General features: G+C 42.9%; 1 protein-coding gene across 1 annotated transcript in view; it reads right to left on the bottom strand.

The window, feature by feature from the left end:
* Positions 1 to 17500, bottom strand: part of prdm6 (PR domain containing 6) — a 62427-nt gene that overhangs the window by 7349 nt on the left and 37578 nt on the right. Inside the window, exons 6-7 of the mRNA XM_080432464.1 lie at positions 14522 to 14646; positions 5802 to 6186 (exon numbers count right to left, since the gene is read on the bottom strand). Coding sequence (XP_080288590.1) covers positions 5802 to 6186; positions 14522 to 14646 — 510 coding nt within the window. The remainder of the gene's footprint in view (positions 1 to 5801; positions 6187 to 14521; positions 14647 to 17500) is intronic.

Below are 17500 nucleotides of genomic sequence, written 5' to 3'. Positions count from 1 at the left end.
TTGGACTCTCCATGACTCTCTTGTGTATTTCTCTGTAATAACATGCTAGACACACATCCTGTTGGGTCTTGGGATCCTGTTGGATTTTAGGATCCTACTGGATGGTGAGACAGAATCCAGTGTCCAGTACAGTTCTAATACAAGTCAGTTAGAGTCTACACAGTAAAAATCCTCTGTATTCATTCATTTGTAACTCTCATCAAAGTTAAATGAACACTCTCCAGGTCTCCCTCTCACCGGTGAGAAACAACAAGAGTAGATAAAAAGAGACGAAATCGGAGAAATCCCACTCTCTACGTCGTCCCCAGACGAGCCCTCCATCGGCGTCTCCAGTCATCCCGGTTCTCCATACATCTGTGCTTTCCGCACCAGTGTCTTTCTTTAGCACGTCCACGTAGGTTGGTGTGGGACGTCCTACTGATCGATGCCCGTGTGTTGGTTCCCACAGTACAAGCTTTCTGGCAGGGAGTTCTCTGTGTCGATGGCAATGACCGGATATCTTCTCTGACACACTTGGTAGCTTCCCATACAGACGTTTGTTGGTAATGTGTTCGTCCTGTTTGATGTTTAGTACCACACGTAGCATTCTGGTGTAGCACCCATCCAAGGACTTCTGTAGGACCTGCGTCAGTGTCCGTCAATGAGAACAGACTCCACAGTAGCAGAAAATAAACTGATCTTGATGTGTCGGGGGAGGTTGGATATCCACACATTGGTCATGCCGCTAAGAGCTCTCCATGCGAGCGCCTTCCTAACTTTAAAGAGGTGGTGCCATGGTTTTGCACTTTTTCTGTTTTTCATGTGTCTATGAGGTTGATAGAACTTCATTAAGCCCCCTGGTGGTGTTCTATGTCTTCTCTGACTATTTTGAGTTTCTACCTGGAGGCTGAAACCTTGAGGGTCAAACGTGCCAATAGAAAAACAGCGCTTTAGTGACATAGTAAAATTATACCCTCCCCCTCATTATCATAACACAACAGGTGTGGGCATGAGGAGGAGGAGGGACTAGGACAGGTGGGTGGTGCTAAGGTGGTGGAGGAGGTGCTAAGGTGAGAACCAGGTATACTATAATGAACTGGAGGCGTGTCCACATAAAAACATAATTTTAACAATTTCTGTACACTTTTTTGAAAAAATCTTCCTCCTAGTATAACCATAATACCTGATGATTATGTTTTAGGGGGGGGAAAATCACTGTAAATCACGGCACCCCGTCTTTAAGGTCCTTCTCCGTGGAGTTGACCCATGCGCCCAGGTATTTAAAGTCACTGACCTCCTTTAGAGAAGTGCCTTCCACAGTGTGAATTCCACATTCTACGTTCTACATTAGAAAGAAGACAGACCCAGTCTACGTCCTTTGTAGCCCTGATCTGAAGTCAGTTAATCTATATGGCCTCGAGTCAATGGACCCCCGCAGAAACAGAGACAGACAAGGCCAGTGTGCTGCTGTGATATCAAGTAAAACATATTCTAATGTATGTGGTCCTGTGGCTGCTACGTGAGGATGGTTTCTCAGCAGTCCTCAAATGAAGACATTCCCCCAGAGACCACAACCCATAAATCACTGCCCTCACCTCGTCAATACACAATCAATGTCACACACACACACACACACACACACACACACACACACACACACACACACACACACACACACACACACACACACACACACACACACACACACACACACACACACACACACACACACACATCCATGCACATATGCTGAAACATTTTTTTCTCTTTCTCTGAACAGTATTTCTATCTCGCCTTCTTCATCTCTCTTCTCTCTCTCTCCCTCCACCTCTCCCTTCCCTCCTCACCATCTTGCGCCTCCTTCTCTCGGTTTTCCACTCTCCTGTCATCTTCCTGTCTCTCCCCCCCCCATCTCTCCCCATTCCTCACCCTCAGTCCTTCTAGCTATCTCTACCCCCCCCCCCCCCTCCCTGTCTCTCTGTCTCTATTGACCAACCTATTAAAGCAGAGATCAGGGATAATGTCCTCTCATCAGCCAGTTAGACTCATCAAATTATTCTGGAACAAAAACCAAACAGCCAATAAAATGTCATAACAGTGGGAGGGTTTTTGTGTTCGGGGTAATGGGTAACGTAGTTTATGAGCAACTCATGATCATATTAGGATAATAAACTAGAGTGGGAGCTGATGATGAGGATAGCATTGGTGATAGCACTAATGAGTCTTTAAGATGAGTACAAACTTATTTACACACAAGGCAGAGGTAAATTACTTCAGGGTTTGAAGAGTGAGCTCAAAGAACAAAAGGTCACCAGTTTGAAGACCTTTAATGAGGTTTTTGGGAAGGAGTAAAAGTGAAACAAGACTAAAGACTGTAATACACTCAGTAGATGTAGAAAAAAATCAAACAAGAGCTAAAAGAACGTTTTGTCTTTCTCGTTCTCCCATCCTCCCTCTCTCAGCAAGTTGTTCAAATCATGTGGTCAATAGTTACGTCGCTATTGTGGCCGGGGTTTAATTCATTCATTTTGGTCATACGATGCTAGAGGAAAAGCTAAAATCCGTAGAGTTCTTCCTGCAATCTGCCTCTTAGGTCTGGCCTATGGATGGTGCTAGAGAATGCCGTAGGTCATGGGGTCATTCAAATCGGTATTAGTTCATCGTCCAGTTCCATCTTCACGTTTCAGACAATGTGTTCATGTAAAATGTTTCTTTGTAAAACAGGCTACTCCTGCAAACTTTGGAAGCCAATTATAGCCAATCGGAATGGAATAGGAAAAATCAGTAAAATAGGGGAAAGTCTAGTTAGGCAAAAATGGGCATGTCCTACGTGGGGAGTTGCATCATGATCCAGGGAAAAGGAAATCAAGTAATCCAGAGGTACTGTAAATACCTTTTGATTTTACGACCTATGGTTCAAGAGTTATAGACCAAAACATGAAGCCGGCTGGTATACCACCACTATGAGGCCATTATACTAAGAAATTCTACTTTATCTTTTGGGATCTTAGTAAACAACAGAACACCTTTAAAAAAACATAAAAGGCTAATGATAGTCATTCCTCGACACAAGAGTAGTGTAACTGGTTAATATTACGTTGATTAATGTTTTTAGAGCTATGTAAATATAGAGCGAAACTCAGCTTATTAACTGCAGCATGCTGAGCCTGAACAAACACAAAACACCAGAGATTAATAGATAATTACAGTTAATTAAAGGTGAATTGGCTGATTACAGTTTTTTTTAATTAGTAATTAGGGCCTTGTATAAATGTTAATTGGTGACTGAAAGGCTTGTGTGTTTCCCAGAGCATCCCTTGTTACCGCAGGACGGTTCAGAAAAGACCAAACCTCAACACTGACCATCAGTTCTGTCAGGTCACAACCTTGTATCAAAGAAAGAAAAAATACCTTGTAGGAATGAAGGAGGAGAGTTTCATGTTCAAGGTTCAGAAGGGTGTAATCCACTCCCCTTTTGTATTTCATTCCGCATATAAGCTATAAAGCTAAGAGGTGCCAGCACAGCAGGAAGACATGGGCCCCACTGACTTCAATTATGAAATTAAAGTTAAATATTTATTTTTAAAAAGTATAAAATATAAGTGGAAAAACATTAGTGGCAGTACTTTTGTGACCTACTGACAGTGTGCAAAATACATTTGGCACACAACCCTCATCTAGCAGAGCCAGAGCAGTTACTGTATATATTGTAGGATGGTGTCCTGCACCAAAAATAGACAATATACAAGCTCACAACATGTTTCATCCACGATGCATTGTGAGCATAGTACCATGGAACATAAATTAATCATTTTATGGGCATGTTCCATCTCAATGACTGTTTACACTGGGTTCCTGTTACTGTTTGGAATGGGTAGATGAGAATGTGATGTTTTCTATACCCACTAGAGCACGCACAGTAAACACTTCAATCACAGAACGCTGGTTATTAATTATTGACATCACTGCTGTAGTACAGTTGTCACATCTATTTGTGGAAATATATGTTCCTGTGTTTATGCGTTAGCATGTCATTCACTCTATAGCATTAACTGTTTACTAAATGAGCATCAAAGCTAATAAAAACGTCTTACTGTCTCACTTTTTGATGTGATTGTTAGCTCTATAAGTGGAAATATAGGCCAGCGCATACATATGTTACCTTTTCTCCCTCTAATACATCAGTCATTGTAATGCATTAGTTTAAACAGTCAGTTTGCTAAATAAAGACAGTTCCCTCAAACCAAATCAAAAGTGGTTTCACTGCGTGACGGACCGAGGCCTCCTGTCATAAACAAGCCGGTCCTCTGATGATGGATTTATTTAAAATGACACAGGAGGGGGGGATTACACCACAGAAGAAGAAAAACTTCTGAGAAATCCAGCAAAAGAAACAGTCAGCAAATCTGACGGAGCCAAAGGGATGTTTTTTTCATTTGGTATACAAGATCCATCCATCTTTAGCCCAAATGTTTGAATAAACTAAACATCAATACATATGGATCAAAACCGGAGAGAGAGAGAGAGAGAGAGAGAGAGAGAGAGAGAGAGAGGGAAGAGAGAGGGAGAGAGAGAGAGAGAGAGAGAGAGAGAGGGAGAGAGAGAGAGAGAGAGAGAGAGAGAGGTTGCAATACATGCATCCCGACATACATAACCATGTGTACATGCGTCTGTGTGTGTCGTGTAGTACTGTTTTGAGTGTTTAGGTGTGTATGTATGCCTGGAAGTGTGTGAGCAGGTGTACATCAGAGAATGAGGCCCATATCATATGGCCCATGTGTGTACGCCTGTGCATGTGTGCATGCACAGCATGAGACGTGCAGTCGCTCGCCGAAAATAACTGGTTTGTGTATGTGCACGCGTGCGCGCATGTGTGTGTGTGTGTGTGTGTCCGTGCTATAGTCCCTGTTTGGCTTGTTCAGCTGAATTTTATCTGGTCCTCGGGCTCATAAAACCTTCCTATTGACAGGTAGCTCCACATTGACTTCAGCCACCGCCGCAGCCAGGCCACATTTCTCTTCCCTATGAATATTAGTTTATCGAATAACTGGCATCTGTTTTCCTAGCCGCGTCACCGTTAGCCGAGGTATTTCTCACTGACACGCTGCCTTGATTTATACAAAGCTCAGTCTCACCCCGCACGCGGAAAAAAATACAAAAAAAATAAGGCTAAGCAAAAAAATTCCAATACACGTCCCCCTCTCTCCACCCACCCAGACACCCCCCCATCACCTCCTCTGCTCTCTCTTCTCCCCACACCACCCCCCTCCTTGTATTTAATTAAGTTGGAAGATATTACACACACAAACATACACACACACACACACACACACACACACACTGTGTCTGTGATTGTGTGTGTGTGTGTGTGTGTGTGTGTGTGTGTGTGTGTGTGTGTGTGTGTGTGTGTGTGTGTGTGTGTGTGTGTGTGTGTGTGTGTGTGTGTGTGTGTGTGTGTGTGTGCGTGTGTATGTGTGTGTGCGTGCGTGCATGCATACACAAGGCATGCATGGCATGCACCAGCACAAACACATGTGTACCTGTAGTGTACACGCAGACACATGTAACAAATACACACACATGCAACAAAAGTCATTATGTCGACTAACATAAGTTGCCTGTTTCCAGGAAGTCACTCATTCAAGTTTTGGCATGAAAATAGGGAAAGTATTTACTGCATTTGTATACCTCTCTCTCTCTCTCTCTCTCTCTCTCTCTCTCTCTCTCTCTCTCTCTCTCTCTCTCTCTCTCTCTCTCTCTCTCTCCTTTTTCACAAACCTTTTAACCCTTTACTATGTTGCACCCTTGAATTGGTTCATTACCTGTCGGGGTTCTGTGTACAGACGTGCATCTGCAGCAGGATTCTCTGTGTGAACGTCTTGAAACACTGGCCACACTTCCACAGATGCCAGTCGCTGAACTCTGTGCTGAGCTGGCTGGTGGAGGTGGGGCTGGCCAGAACACGCTGGTTCTTTGAACCCAGCGGGCCGAACCCGGAGTCATGTGACGTGACCCCGACCAGGGCCCCGGGCTTGTCCCCCATCATGGAGAAACTCCTGGAGCAAGGGGAGTGGGGGAAGACCATGGAGCGTAGCAGGGAGGACGGGGTGGAGGTCGTAGACGAGGAGGAGGGTTTCCCATTCTTGCTGAAGGCCTGGAGGGACTCCTGTCTGCTCATGGCCTCCATGACGGTGGCCGGGACGTTTACTGAGGGACGGTCAGTCGGATCAGGTGGACGGGCGAATAGAAGGACCCAAGAGATAGAGAGACAAACATACAGACAGAGAAACAGAAGAACAGAAGTAGACAGGAGTGAGTTATATTTGTGCATTATAGGGCTTCTTTGTTCTCATGTCAGATACACTAAGAGAAAAAATATATATATTCTGTGTGGTACCCAATTTGGAACACTTTAGTGTCATCTATCTGTGAATTCCACAAATATTTGTGTGTGTGTGTACGTGTGCATGTGCATGTTTGTCATCGGCATATCTTGAGAACCGTCCAACCAATCACCGTTGGTGTGTATTGCTGACATCCCAAGGCAGTGCCGTGTCTAGTGTGTGTGAAGTTAGTTGTATCAGCGATTCTCTAAAACCGGGATGCGATTCGGCTGTATCTTAGTGGGTTGAGAGGCTGTCGGGTAATCAGGTCACCGGTTTACCCAGTATACATGTTGAAGTGTCCCTGAGTGGCACTGAGTGCTCATCATGACCTGAGCAGCTATCAGCTGGGTGAAGAAGGTGAACTGTATTTCCAATAAAGGTCTACCATAACAACTGCAATGTGCCATTCCATCTGCCCTGGCTCGAACCAAAGTACTCTGCTCTGGAATCTGCTGTAGACCTGAGCAACATAACGGTTCATTATGCTTCACATGTTTGAAACTACATGAGGTGAGTTTATCTTAGAGTACTGTAACTGAAAGTGATGTTTTCCCCCCCCAACTCCAGCTGTTTGAAACCATCTTACATGCCCCTCTGTATATAAATAAGAGGCCAGGCAACTTTATCCAGCCATCCAGCCATCCTGCCTAATTTCCCTGCATGCTGCTTTTCAGTCACAAGCCTGTTGATTCTTAACAATATTTTGGCCAGTGTAAACATCAACAATATATCCAAATGTCAAGGGTTTTGTATTACTAGAAGTTCGGGCCGGTACACAGCCCTCACGTCTTCCTGTCCTGCAAGTCATTCACCTGAATCCTGCACACCTGCCTTCAATCAGCTCATCACCTCCCTCTGCCAACACACCTGTCATCCATCAACTCATCACTTCTCCTGTATATGAACCCTGGCTCATACTGTATATCAGGTTCACTTTTAGCTTCAGTGGTAGTGACATGCTTCAGACCTCCCTAGCTTAGTGGTTAGTTCTTCATGTTTTGATCGCTGGTTTTTACATTCTGTCTTTCCTTGTGCTCAGGACCACTGTTGTCTACTCACTTCCCTGCTTACCTGCCAATCTGCCTGCCATTCCAGCCTGCCAACGCCATTCAGCGTCACTCCTCAACTCCCAGCCATCCTCTTGAAATACCGTAAGCGTTCTTAAATGTCACCTTATCTCCTGTGTCGGTGTTTGTGCATTTGGATTCGCTCTGAAACTTCATAGCACGGAGTCTAACTGCCTCTGTGGTGGAGTCGTCATAACCGTCCATCCTTCATCAGTTGAGCTCTGCTAGCCAGCCAACAGGCCCATTGATCTGTTAATAACCTTATGAGGAGATAATTATACCATTTGTAAATTCCCTGTGGCGCTATTGACTTATGCATTACGCACTGTGAGCACACGCTCAATTCATTTTGCTACAAACATCACATATATACAAACGTATGTCAATATTATTTTGGCTGTGTATGAAATACATCATTCAAATGTGAGAATTATGCAGATGTATTTCAAACACTGCCGAGTCGGTGTTTTCCCATTAAAGTATTTACAATCGTCTGATGTGGGGTGTGGGTGAGGAAATCATTTTACTCATACAGGGATGAAGAGTTTTGTTATAAAATGAGGCATCTGCCTCATCAAGTACTGCTTACAAACTCATTGATAGCACAGTTATTAGATTTATTAATATTAACAAATAATATTAATTGCATATAAATTATTTAAAATGTACTTATCTTTTTAATACAGCATTTTTTATATGGTGATAGTAGGTAACTGGGTCCTAAAAGTTGCTGTAAATTTACAACTATTTTACATTTTAAAACTATTTTATAAACTATTTGATATTTAAAACTATTTTAAATGTACAGAACAATGAATTGCTGAAAGTTGAATGAACAAGGTCGGGTCCAATAATGAATGGCACAAATCACAATCATGGTTTTGATATTTTATATTTTGGTTGTCCATATAATTATTTGTGCCAGGGTGCTATTTAAAGTTTTCAAAATGTAGTGTGTGCACATCCCATTAATACAAGTGTGCAGGCTACTGTATCTGACAGGTGCTTGGCACAATGAAAACAATACTAAAGAAAAACATCCTTTGCCTGAAGGAAACATGGCAAGTTAGTGCCCCTAAATACAAGCGAGAAACTATAGCCATTGTGTGGGTATTTGTCTTTAATGGTAAATGTTATTTGTTATTAAGTTTATCACTCTCTGATGTCGAGGATTTAATTGTTTGGGAGCATTAAACTATGTCACACAGGTTAAAGCATTAGGTCGTGCTCGTGGTCCTGGTATGCTCCTTTTCTTCTGTCAACTCTCCTCCATCTTTCTATTTTTCAATATCAGTTCTCTGCCCAGCCCAGCTTGCTTTGCTTTTCCTCTTCTCTTCTCTCCTTCCTTATCTGTTCTCCATCCACCTCTCTCTGCCTTTTCTTTTCATGTTGAGTCTTTCATGTCTATTCTCTCATTCTGCCCTCCACAGCTACTGGGCTCCTCCAGACAGACAACAGATACCAATACGCTTCTCTTCTTTAGTTCTGGCCAGTAAACAGCATGCTGTTTACAAGACAGGCCTCACCTCCTCCCTCCCTCCACCTCATTATTATTATAAGAACCATATGATGACCTTCTCCTGCCCTCCTCTCCCCTCCCCTCCTCTCCTCTCCACTCACCTCACCCATTCTCTGTCCTCTGTCCGTCACTTATTGTCTTGTCTCTCCTATTTCGTCTCCCTCTCTGCCTTTCTGTCTACGTCTGCCTTTCTGACCCTCTCCTCTCATCTCCTCTCCTTTCCTCCCTTCTCCTAGTTCCCTGTCCTCTCCTCTCACCTCCTAGTTCCCACTCCTCTCCTCTTCTCCTCTCCTTTCCTCTTCTCCTCCTCTCCTCTACCCTCATAATTTCCTCTCCTCTCCTCTCCTCTCCTCTCCTCTCCTCTCCTCTCCTCTCCTCTCCTCTCCTCTCCTCTCCTCTCCTCTCCTCTCCTCTCCTCTCCTCTCTCCCCTCTCCCCTCTCCCCTCTCTTCTCTCCTCTCCTATTTCCCTCTCTTCTCCTCTCTCCTCTCCTCCGAGTTCTCTCTCCTCCCCTCTCCCCTCTCTACTCTCCTCTCCTATTTCCGTCTCTTCTCCTCTCGCCTCTCCTCCGAGTTCCCTCTCCTCTCCTCTCCTCTCCTCTCCTCTCCTCTCCTCTCCTCTCCTCTCCTCTCCTCTCCTCTCCTCCTCCTCTCCCCTCCTGACTGGGACCAGACACCGAATGCTCCTTCCAGACTCATCTGCGGACACAGAGAACCCACATCCCCACATTCCTGCCCGTTGCGACACGCTGTGTACAGAAACACACATTTATCCTGCCGCCGTAACCTGATACATGTGGGAGAAGTCTTGTCCCCTTCATTCACTCTGATTCAATAAAGACCCCTGGGGATATAATATAATATAATAAAAATACTTAAATCATGTAACGTTTTGTGTCTTTTTTGTCCGCAACATGTTTTTGTTGTTAGATGTCATAGAGGCTGCGGAGCGTCAAGTTAAAGCAGGATGATTGGAAGGAACTTTGGGAAAAAAGATGGGGGGAAAAAGAAGTAAACATCTTCAGTGTGTGAGTGTGTACAGTATGTGTGCGTGTGCAGTTTGTGCAGCAGAAAACAGCAGTTGAAGTGCCTTTGAAGTTTGTCTGCAGTTAATTTTTTTAACCCTTATTTGACCAAGCTATTGGACGAGAAATGCGATCTCATTTACAGCAATGGCTTGAGGGAGTAGGTGCATGAAGCGAGATGTTGATGTACACATACTGTATTGTCAGCTGGGAGCTGACCGGTGAAACCACAGTATTCTACTGTTTGGCCATTGGAACGGTTACCGGTTAAATACTTTGCTCAAGGGCATGTCAACAGCAGTGAGTGATGGCTGAGAGAGCAAGCTTATGGACTAACCTCACCAATTTACTTTAATAATTATTTAGTGGTGATCAAACACTAATAGCAGTTGGTAGTACATGTGCAGAATTAATTTTACAGAAAGTAAGAATAAAGAGTTCAAATACATAGCCATATTAAAGACAATTACAAAGTTAGCCCACTATAACCTCAAGAATCAATCAAAGATTAAAGGACTTGTATCTCTGCAGAATTTGACAAAAACTTGTCCATGTATTTATCTTCATTAGACTTGACTACTGTAACGTTGTCTTTACAGGTCTCCCTATAAGTAAATAAATAAAAAAATTATCAGACAGCTGCAGTTGATTCAGAACACTTTACTAATACCAAAGAGTTAGATCATATCACTCCCCAGTTCTTGGATCTTTACACATGGTGCCCGTGTCAAAAAAATTATCTTAAAATACCACTGAATGGTTTAGGGACAAAATACATTTCTGATCTTGTGCTACCTCATGTACCATCCAGACCTCTCAGGTCGTCTGGGACAGGTCAGCTTTATGTCCGCAGAGTCAAAACTAAACATGGAGAAGCAGCATTTGTATGCACCACAAATCTGGAACAAACTCACAGAAAACTCTAAATCAAAGAAAATATACATTGTGACTATAATCAGTGGATAACAAAAGCAATAGGCTTTGCGATCCACTGATTATGGTCTAGTTTGATTCAACTCAAAATTTAGTTTATAGCATAACGTCCCCAATTTAGATTAGAGCAGACAGCTTAGATACACGATCCTAATGTTACAAACAATGTTAGAATGTATCTGTGGTTTTGAAATGTGTGTGCGTGCATAGATATACAGAATATAAATATATACTGTATGGGTATGTGAGTGTGTGTGCATGTGTTTGTGTTGTTGAACACTGCCAACTATAACATGACAGTCTATGGCACAAAGTCTCTTAAGTCAGCGCTGTCTTTTTTCACCGTATCAAGACTCCTATTGCTCAACTTATTTTCATTAGGATCTGAATGATTATAATGAACGTTTACTTTTCCTTTCACTCCAGACTCGTATGAATCCTGTTTCACTGCATCTCGTTTCTGTTTGTGCAGAGGGTTTCGTTAGAGCATTCTGCAATATTGTATCTATCAAATCCACACTGTTGGAAGACAACAGTTTGGATGGAAAAGTTCACTATGTAAACAAAATGACTGACGAATCTGAGGTCATAAAACGTCCAAGATGTAAACAATATGGTAGATCGAGAGAGCAAGGACGGGGAGAGAAGGAAGGAAAGTGAACGAGGGAGAGCCGTGAAGAAAAACAGGGACTAGAGAGAGGAATATAGAGAAGAGGAAGAGTGAGTGAGAGACAGAGAGAAAGAGAGAGTGAAGTGCAGCCGAAACCTCTGTAAGCACATCTATTTAACCATCCAACCAAAACCAACATCCAATCAAATCAACATCCGACAAAATGCAGATAATGACATGATTCATAATTGATTCTAGAATAGCTATTATCAAACCCGCAGCAGAACTGCTTACTATTTTGTTGGTGTCGGGCAGACACAAGTTTTTTCTTCTTTTCATAAATGAATGCCCTACTTTGCCATACTACAATGTCATACAAAAGTAGCAAAAATAGCCGATGTTTAAAGTAAAAGGGAAAGTGGTTAAGTGTGTGTGTGGGTTTTATAAATATTTAACCAATGAAAAGTATTAACAAGAGCTTGTGACTAAATAATTACTACATTGGATCGATTGGAACACAGGTTCTCTTTTCACTTCCTGAAAAGTTTTGGACATACAAGCTTTCTACACGACAGTGGAGAATGTATACACTATATCAATGAGAGATATTTTAAGAAGAAGGATCCATCTCTGCTCCCTTTAAAACTATCTCTGACAAAAAAAACTTGCCAGTCCTTTTGTCAAATGTCTGAAATTGGTGAGCCGAGCCGTACAGATCAGAGCTGTGCGTGTGTGTGTGTGTGTGTGTGTGTGTGTGTGTGTGTGTGTGTGTGTGTGTGTGTGTGTGTGTGTGTGTGTGTGCGTGTGTGCGTGCATGTGCGTGTGTACGTGCGCGTGTGTGTATGAGGAGTGAAAGTGCTCATTGACAGATGTGGAACAAGCCACGGTGGGTCTTCAGTGATTCACAGGCTCTCAGTATAGACACACATTACACAGATTGTCCACGTCAGAACACTAAATCAGACTAAAGTTGGTTTAAAAGATGTCGGTGTTGGCAACATTGTTTTTTTGTGGCGGAGGATTTTTCCCCACAGAAGGGCTTAAGCTTGGTAATAAAATTAGAACGAAATCCAAAACAAATGCTTGTGTTTCCATAAAGATGGAATTCTTGAAGCACAGAAGCATTATGGGAAATATCTTTTGATGGGGAGGGGATATCTAACCAAATGTCTCCTCAGGAGTTAACCACTTAAACCCTATATACTTTGTTGACCGGTGTCCCCCAGGGGTCTATACTAGGCTCCCTACTTTTCCCCCTCTATACCAAATATCTTGAAATAAAAATATCTGAAAACAGATAATGTACAAGCTCATAATGTGTTGATCAGCTAATTTAGCCAACTGTCTGACCCAGAATAGGGACGCTAGGTTTCTTAGAATTTCTAATATATTAATCGGTCTGCCTTTAACAAATTATAACTCCACAATGAATATAACAAATACTTTATTATTATATTAGGTAATGATAGGTTTAATGTACTGTTTTTTTAGGCAGAAGATGAAGGGTGCTGGTGGTAGTAGGGTGTGGGTGCCTCCGTGGCCGACAGCGAGAAATAAGAGAGAGCATCAGCTCGGACGAGCAGCTCTGAATTTGTGCTGTGATCCTACAGCTGATAAAAAGCAGTCCACGTCATAGGAGCAAATGAAACTATTCTAAACATTTGAAAGAGCTCCACTCACCCATAAAAAGTGCTCTGACCGGCACCTTTTAAAGGCGGCCGCTATGCAGTGGCCTTTTGGTAATTTCTCCTACGGTTTAATAATGTAAAAAGGTGGTGCCTATATATTTTTTTGATTAAGGTGGCTAGTGTGAACATGTTGGCCACTGAACAGCTCCAATGGAGAAGTTGGGGTTTAACATGAACCCTAGCGTCCCTTTTCTGGGGCAAAAAGCGCAGATCTACAAGCTCACACGTGACATTGCAATGCGTTGTGAGCTTGTATCGGCTATTGTCAGTGGAGATCTGGGATAGGGGGAGACCTAGAGCAGACCTAGAGCTCCGGAGGACACCGGTCAATTAAGTACAATAAACCGGTATGGAGTTGGTCTAGTTAATTCACTTCCCAACCCAGATTTTTCCTGCCAGACCGGGGGAATGAACCGGCAAACATCCAGTCATAAGCATGCCACTGATGCCAGTTGGCCACTGCTGCCCATTAAGCCACATGACCACCATTACATGACAAGCACCACAGTGATTCACCATTGTAGTGTGTGTGTGTGTGTGTGTGTGTGTGTGTGTGTGTGTGTGTGTGTGTGTGTGTGTGTGTGTGTGTGTGTGTGCGTGTGTGCGCGCGCGCGTGCGTGCATGCGTGCGTGGGTGCGTGTGTGTGTGTGAGAGAGTGTTTGTGTGTGTGCGCATGTGTGTGTGAGTGCATGTGTGCGTGTCTTCTGCTCATGTAGTTACAATAATATCTGTCCATCCCTGCTGACTGAGAGGGAAACATCACACAAAGCAAACAGCCTAGAGCATAGAGCTAGTGTGATATCAACCATCTGATCTCTAAACATGATGCCAAATGACAATCAAATCACACGAGAACTTTACTGTCGAAACGCACGCGTGCGTGCGTGTGTGTGTGTGTGTGTGTGTGTGTGTGTGTGTGTGTGTGTGTGTGTGTGTGTGTGTGTGTGTGTGTGTGTGTGTGTGTGCGTGCGTGCGTGCGTGCGTGCGTGCGTGCGTGCGTGCGTGCGTGCGTGCGTGCGTGCGTGCGTGCGTGCGTGCGTGCGTGCGTGCGTGCGTGCGTGCGTGCGTGCGTGCGTGCGTGCGTTTCTGGGAGATTGGAATGGAGAAGAGAGGAGGGAGAAATGTGAAGGATATGTGTGAGAGAATGCAACAACAGTAGAACAAGGGGGAAGAAAGATATGGAGAGAAGAGAAGAGAAGAGAAGAGAAGAGAAGAGAAGAGAAGAGAAGAGAAGAGAAGAGAAGAGAAGAGAAGAGAAGAGAAGAGAAGAGAAGAGAAGAGAAGAGAAGAGAAGAGGGAATCCAGTGTTTCCTTACAGTTTTCGTCCTGTGCGATGCACTGCAGTGGGATGCCAAAGAAAGAAGTGTAGGAGTCATTGTACCACACTAGGAGCTCTGTCCCCCTGGGGATGTCCATACAGGCTCTATAGAAGATACATGACCTGGACAAACACACAGAAAGCCAGAGAATTTAGATCAAAGTGAGAATCATTCTGGTTAATATATCTTTCGCTGTCAGGCGGAAACCTTGTACGTACGTCCAGAACCGTTCTTTTTATTATTATTTTAAAAACATCTTAAAAACGTGAAAATAGCCGATCTACAAGCTCACAACGCCTCGCGATGAGCGACACTCTTGTATGATGAAGTAGGGCGTTAATTTACTAAAAAGCATTACAAACTGAAACATGGCAATACAAGGTTTCGGCCCGACAGCAACGATATGAGAGACAGTAGAGAACTACAGCAGTTCTGTCTTCAGTCAGATCCTTTTTATTTGAGGACAGAACAAGATTATGGTGATTAGCGGCAATTAGGAAATTATCTGTTCCTCCGTCGTACCGCGGACGAGGTCCTTCTATGGGAAATAATATGATACTGCTCACCACCCTTCTGCTGTGCAAATATTACTACAATTGCACACAGTAATTGACCATCACTGGACCACGTTGAATATTAAAATAATACCTGATACATTCAAAACACCCTCTTAACACCATGTGCACTATGGCGGTACCATTTTATCCCATTTATGTTCCATCCTATTATCACATCCACACAATTAAATCATATTTCATACAGTTCAAACCCTCGTACTCAACATCACATCCAAACCATGTTAGACAAGTGTGTGGAAAACCTAAATGGTTTGAGACCCTCAGAGGCTGTGTTTACACTGGAGCCAAAATTCCGGTTTTACTCTTCATAGCGAGATCAGACATTTTCCTATGACTGTATAAATAAGGAAAGAGCTCTGTGAATCAGATTTCTACCGATTTATGTTTATATATAAAAGGTGTGAAAGGATCGGATCTTTTACACCTCAGATTTTGGTTTCAGTGTAAATGCAGCGTAAATTAGGTTTCGTCTCTTTGATGGACAGGGTGCAAGAATGTGGAAAAACTCCACAGAGAGAGAGAGAGGGGTAGGAAGAGAGAGAGAGAGGGAGAGCAAACACGGCAAAAAGAATAAGTGAGGGATAAAAAAGTGAGAGATACACAGACAGAGAGAAAATAGACAGTAGGAAAGATGATAAAAAGAAAACAGTGGAGGGGAGGCAGACCAGAAAAGTGAGAAAACAGAAGGAGGAAAAAAATGGGGCGAGAGAGATAGAAGGTAGAGGGAGTAGGAGATGTCAGCCCTGACATGGAGCTTATTTAATGAAGTGAAACCACACAAAAATACTCCCTGCACACAGAAAGAAAGAAAGAAAGAAAGAAAGAAAGAAAGAAAGAAAGAAAGAAAGAAAGAAAGAAAGAAAGAAAGAAACCCTGGATGTTCAAAGCTCACAATGCCTTTCTAGCCAATACAAGAGGTGCTTTGTTCGAGTTGATAACACAATACAATAACATTCTCTAACAACATGGGTAAAGATAATAGAAGGTAAAGAAAGAAGCAAAGATTAATAGAAGAACCTCAAATGGTATAAACCTCAAAAGGTATAAACTATTAAATTGGGTTTAGTTGTACTCTTTAGTGACAATGCATGTTATTCCACTTTTTGACCAAACAACACCACATTTTCAGAGCATTGTGAATAATTAACGAAAAGAGAAGATGAATATTGTTTGATCCAGAATGTCCAAACAGTGCTTATTCTTTGGTCTAAGAGGATGAGACAAGGCGAATGGAGCCGTGTGTGTGTGTGTGTGTGTGTGTGTGTGTGTGTGTGTGTGTGTGTGTGTGTGTGTGTGTGTGTGTGTGTGTGTGTGTGTGTGTGTGTGTGAGAATTATATTAATTCTTTCCACACTGAATGGGGGAGGGGAGGGGGGGGGGCCTGCAGTTGGGCGAGATGTGAAAACAAAGCCGGGAGGGAGGGACCAGGCTATAAATCAAACATACCCAATGACCTCCCACTATATATAAAAGAAAGAATCCTACTTCCAAACGCATGGCACCCATGTATGTATTTAAAACAAATGAATGTATTTAAAAGTGACATGCTGCTGTGTACAGGGTGGGGCAAAGCTATAAATCAAACATATCCAACGGCCTCTCAGGTATTGAAAAATAAAGAACCCTACCACTGTATAACAGCGTGTGTGTGTGTTTTAAAACCACCATCTGCTGGCTCAGTGAGTTAAGGAGCGTACCGTGGACGTGTGATATTATGAGCTCTCTCTCTCTTTCTTTCTCTCTCTCTCTCATCTTTCCTCTGGCCTCTATTGTCTGATGGAGCACAAATGGAAAATAACGTGTACTTTAAAACTTGCATGCTGGGAGGGAACAAGGATATAAACCAAACATATCAAATGACGTACCACATGACAGCAGAAATAAGCCTTCAAATGAACGGAGGGCAGAGGGTAGATGTGTGGATTTAAAACACGCATGCTGTGCTTCTCGGGATGGACAAGCCTATAAATCAAACACACCCAATGACCTCCCCGGACAGAACAGAGAGAATCGTGCTATATTATTATTACTGCAGCGGAAAGCGTTTGAATCGAGTCTTAATTGAGTGTGTCACATATATAAACATGTGGCTGTGTGGTGTTAATTGAAACCAAACCTTCATGTTTTCTGTATTGCAGTGTAGGCTGTATTTATTTTGTTGTGGTATGTAGAGTACAGGGTTTAGGCCTGTAAGTACAGTGGTGTGTTTTCTATACTATAGTAATGTGGTATATAGAGCAGTGATTCTCAACCTGTAGGCCCGGGGCCCACTGGTGGGCCGTGAGGGTATTGCAAGTGGGCCCCCAAATAATTAGCAAAACACAATTTTAATGATAATATCACATTAATATTACAAAGTGATAGCAATAAATAAGAACTTAAAGTATACAACATTAGTT

Source organism: Gymnoscopelus braueri (assembly GCF_963280865.1).
Source record: "Gymnoscopelus braueri genome assembly, chromosome: 7".
Taxonomy (NCBI): Eukaryota; Metazoa; Chordata; class Actinopteri; order Myctophiformes; family Myctophidae; genus Gymnoscopelus; species Gymnoscopelus braueri.
Note: the sequence above shows the minus strand (reverse complement) of the source record. Positions and strands in the feature narration are given on the sequence as shown.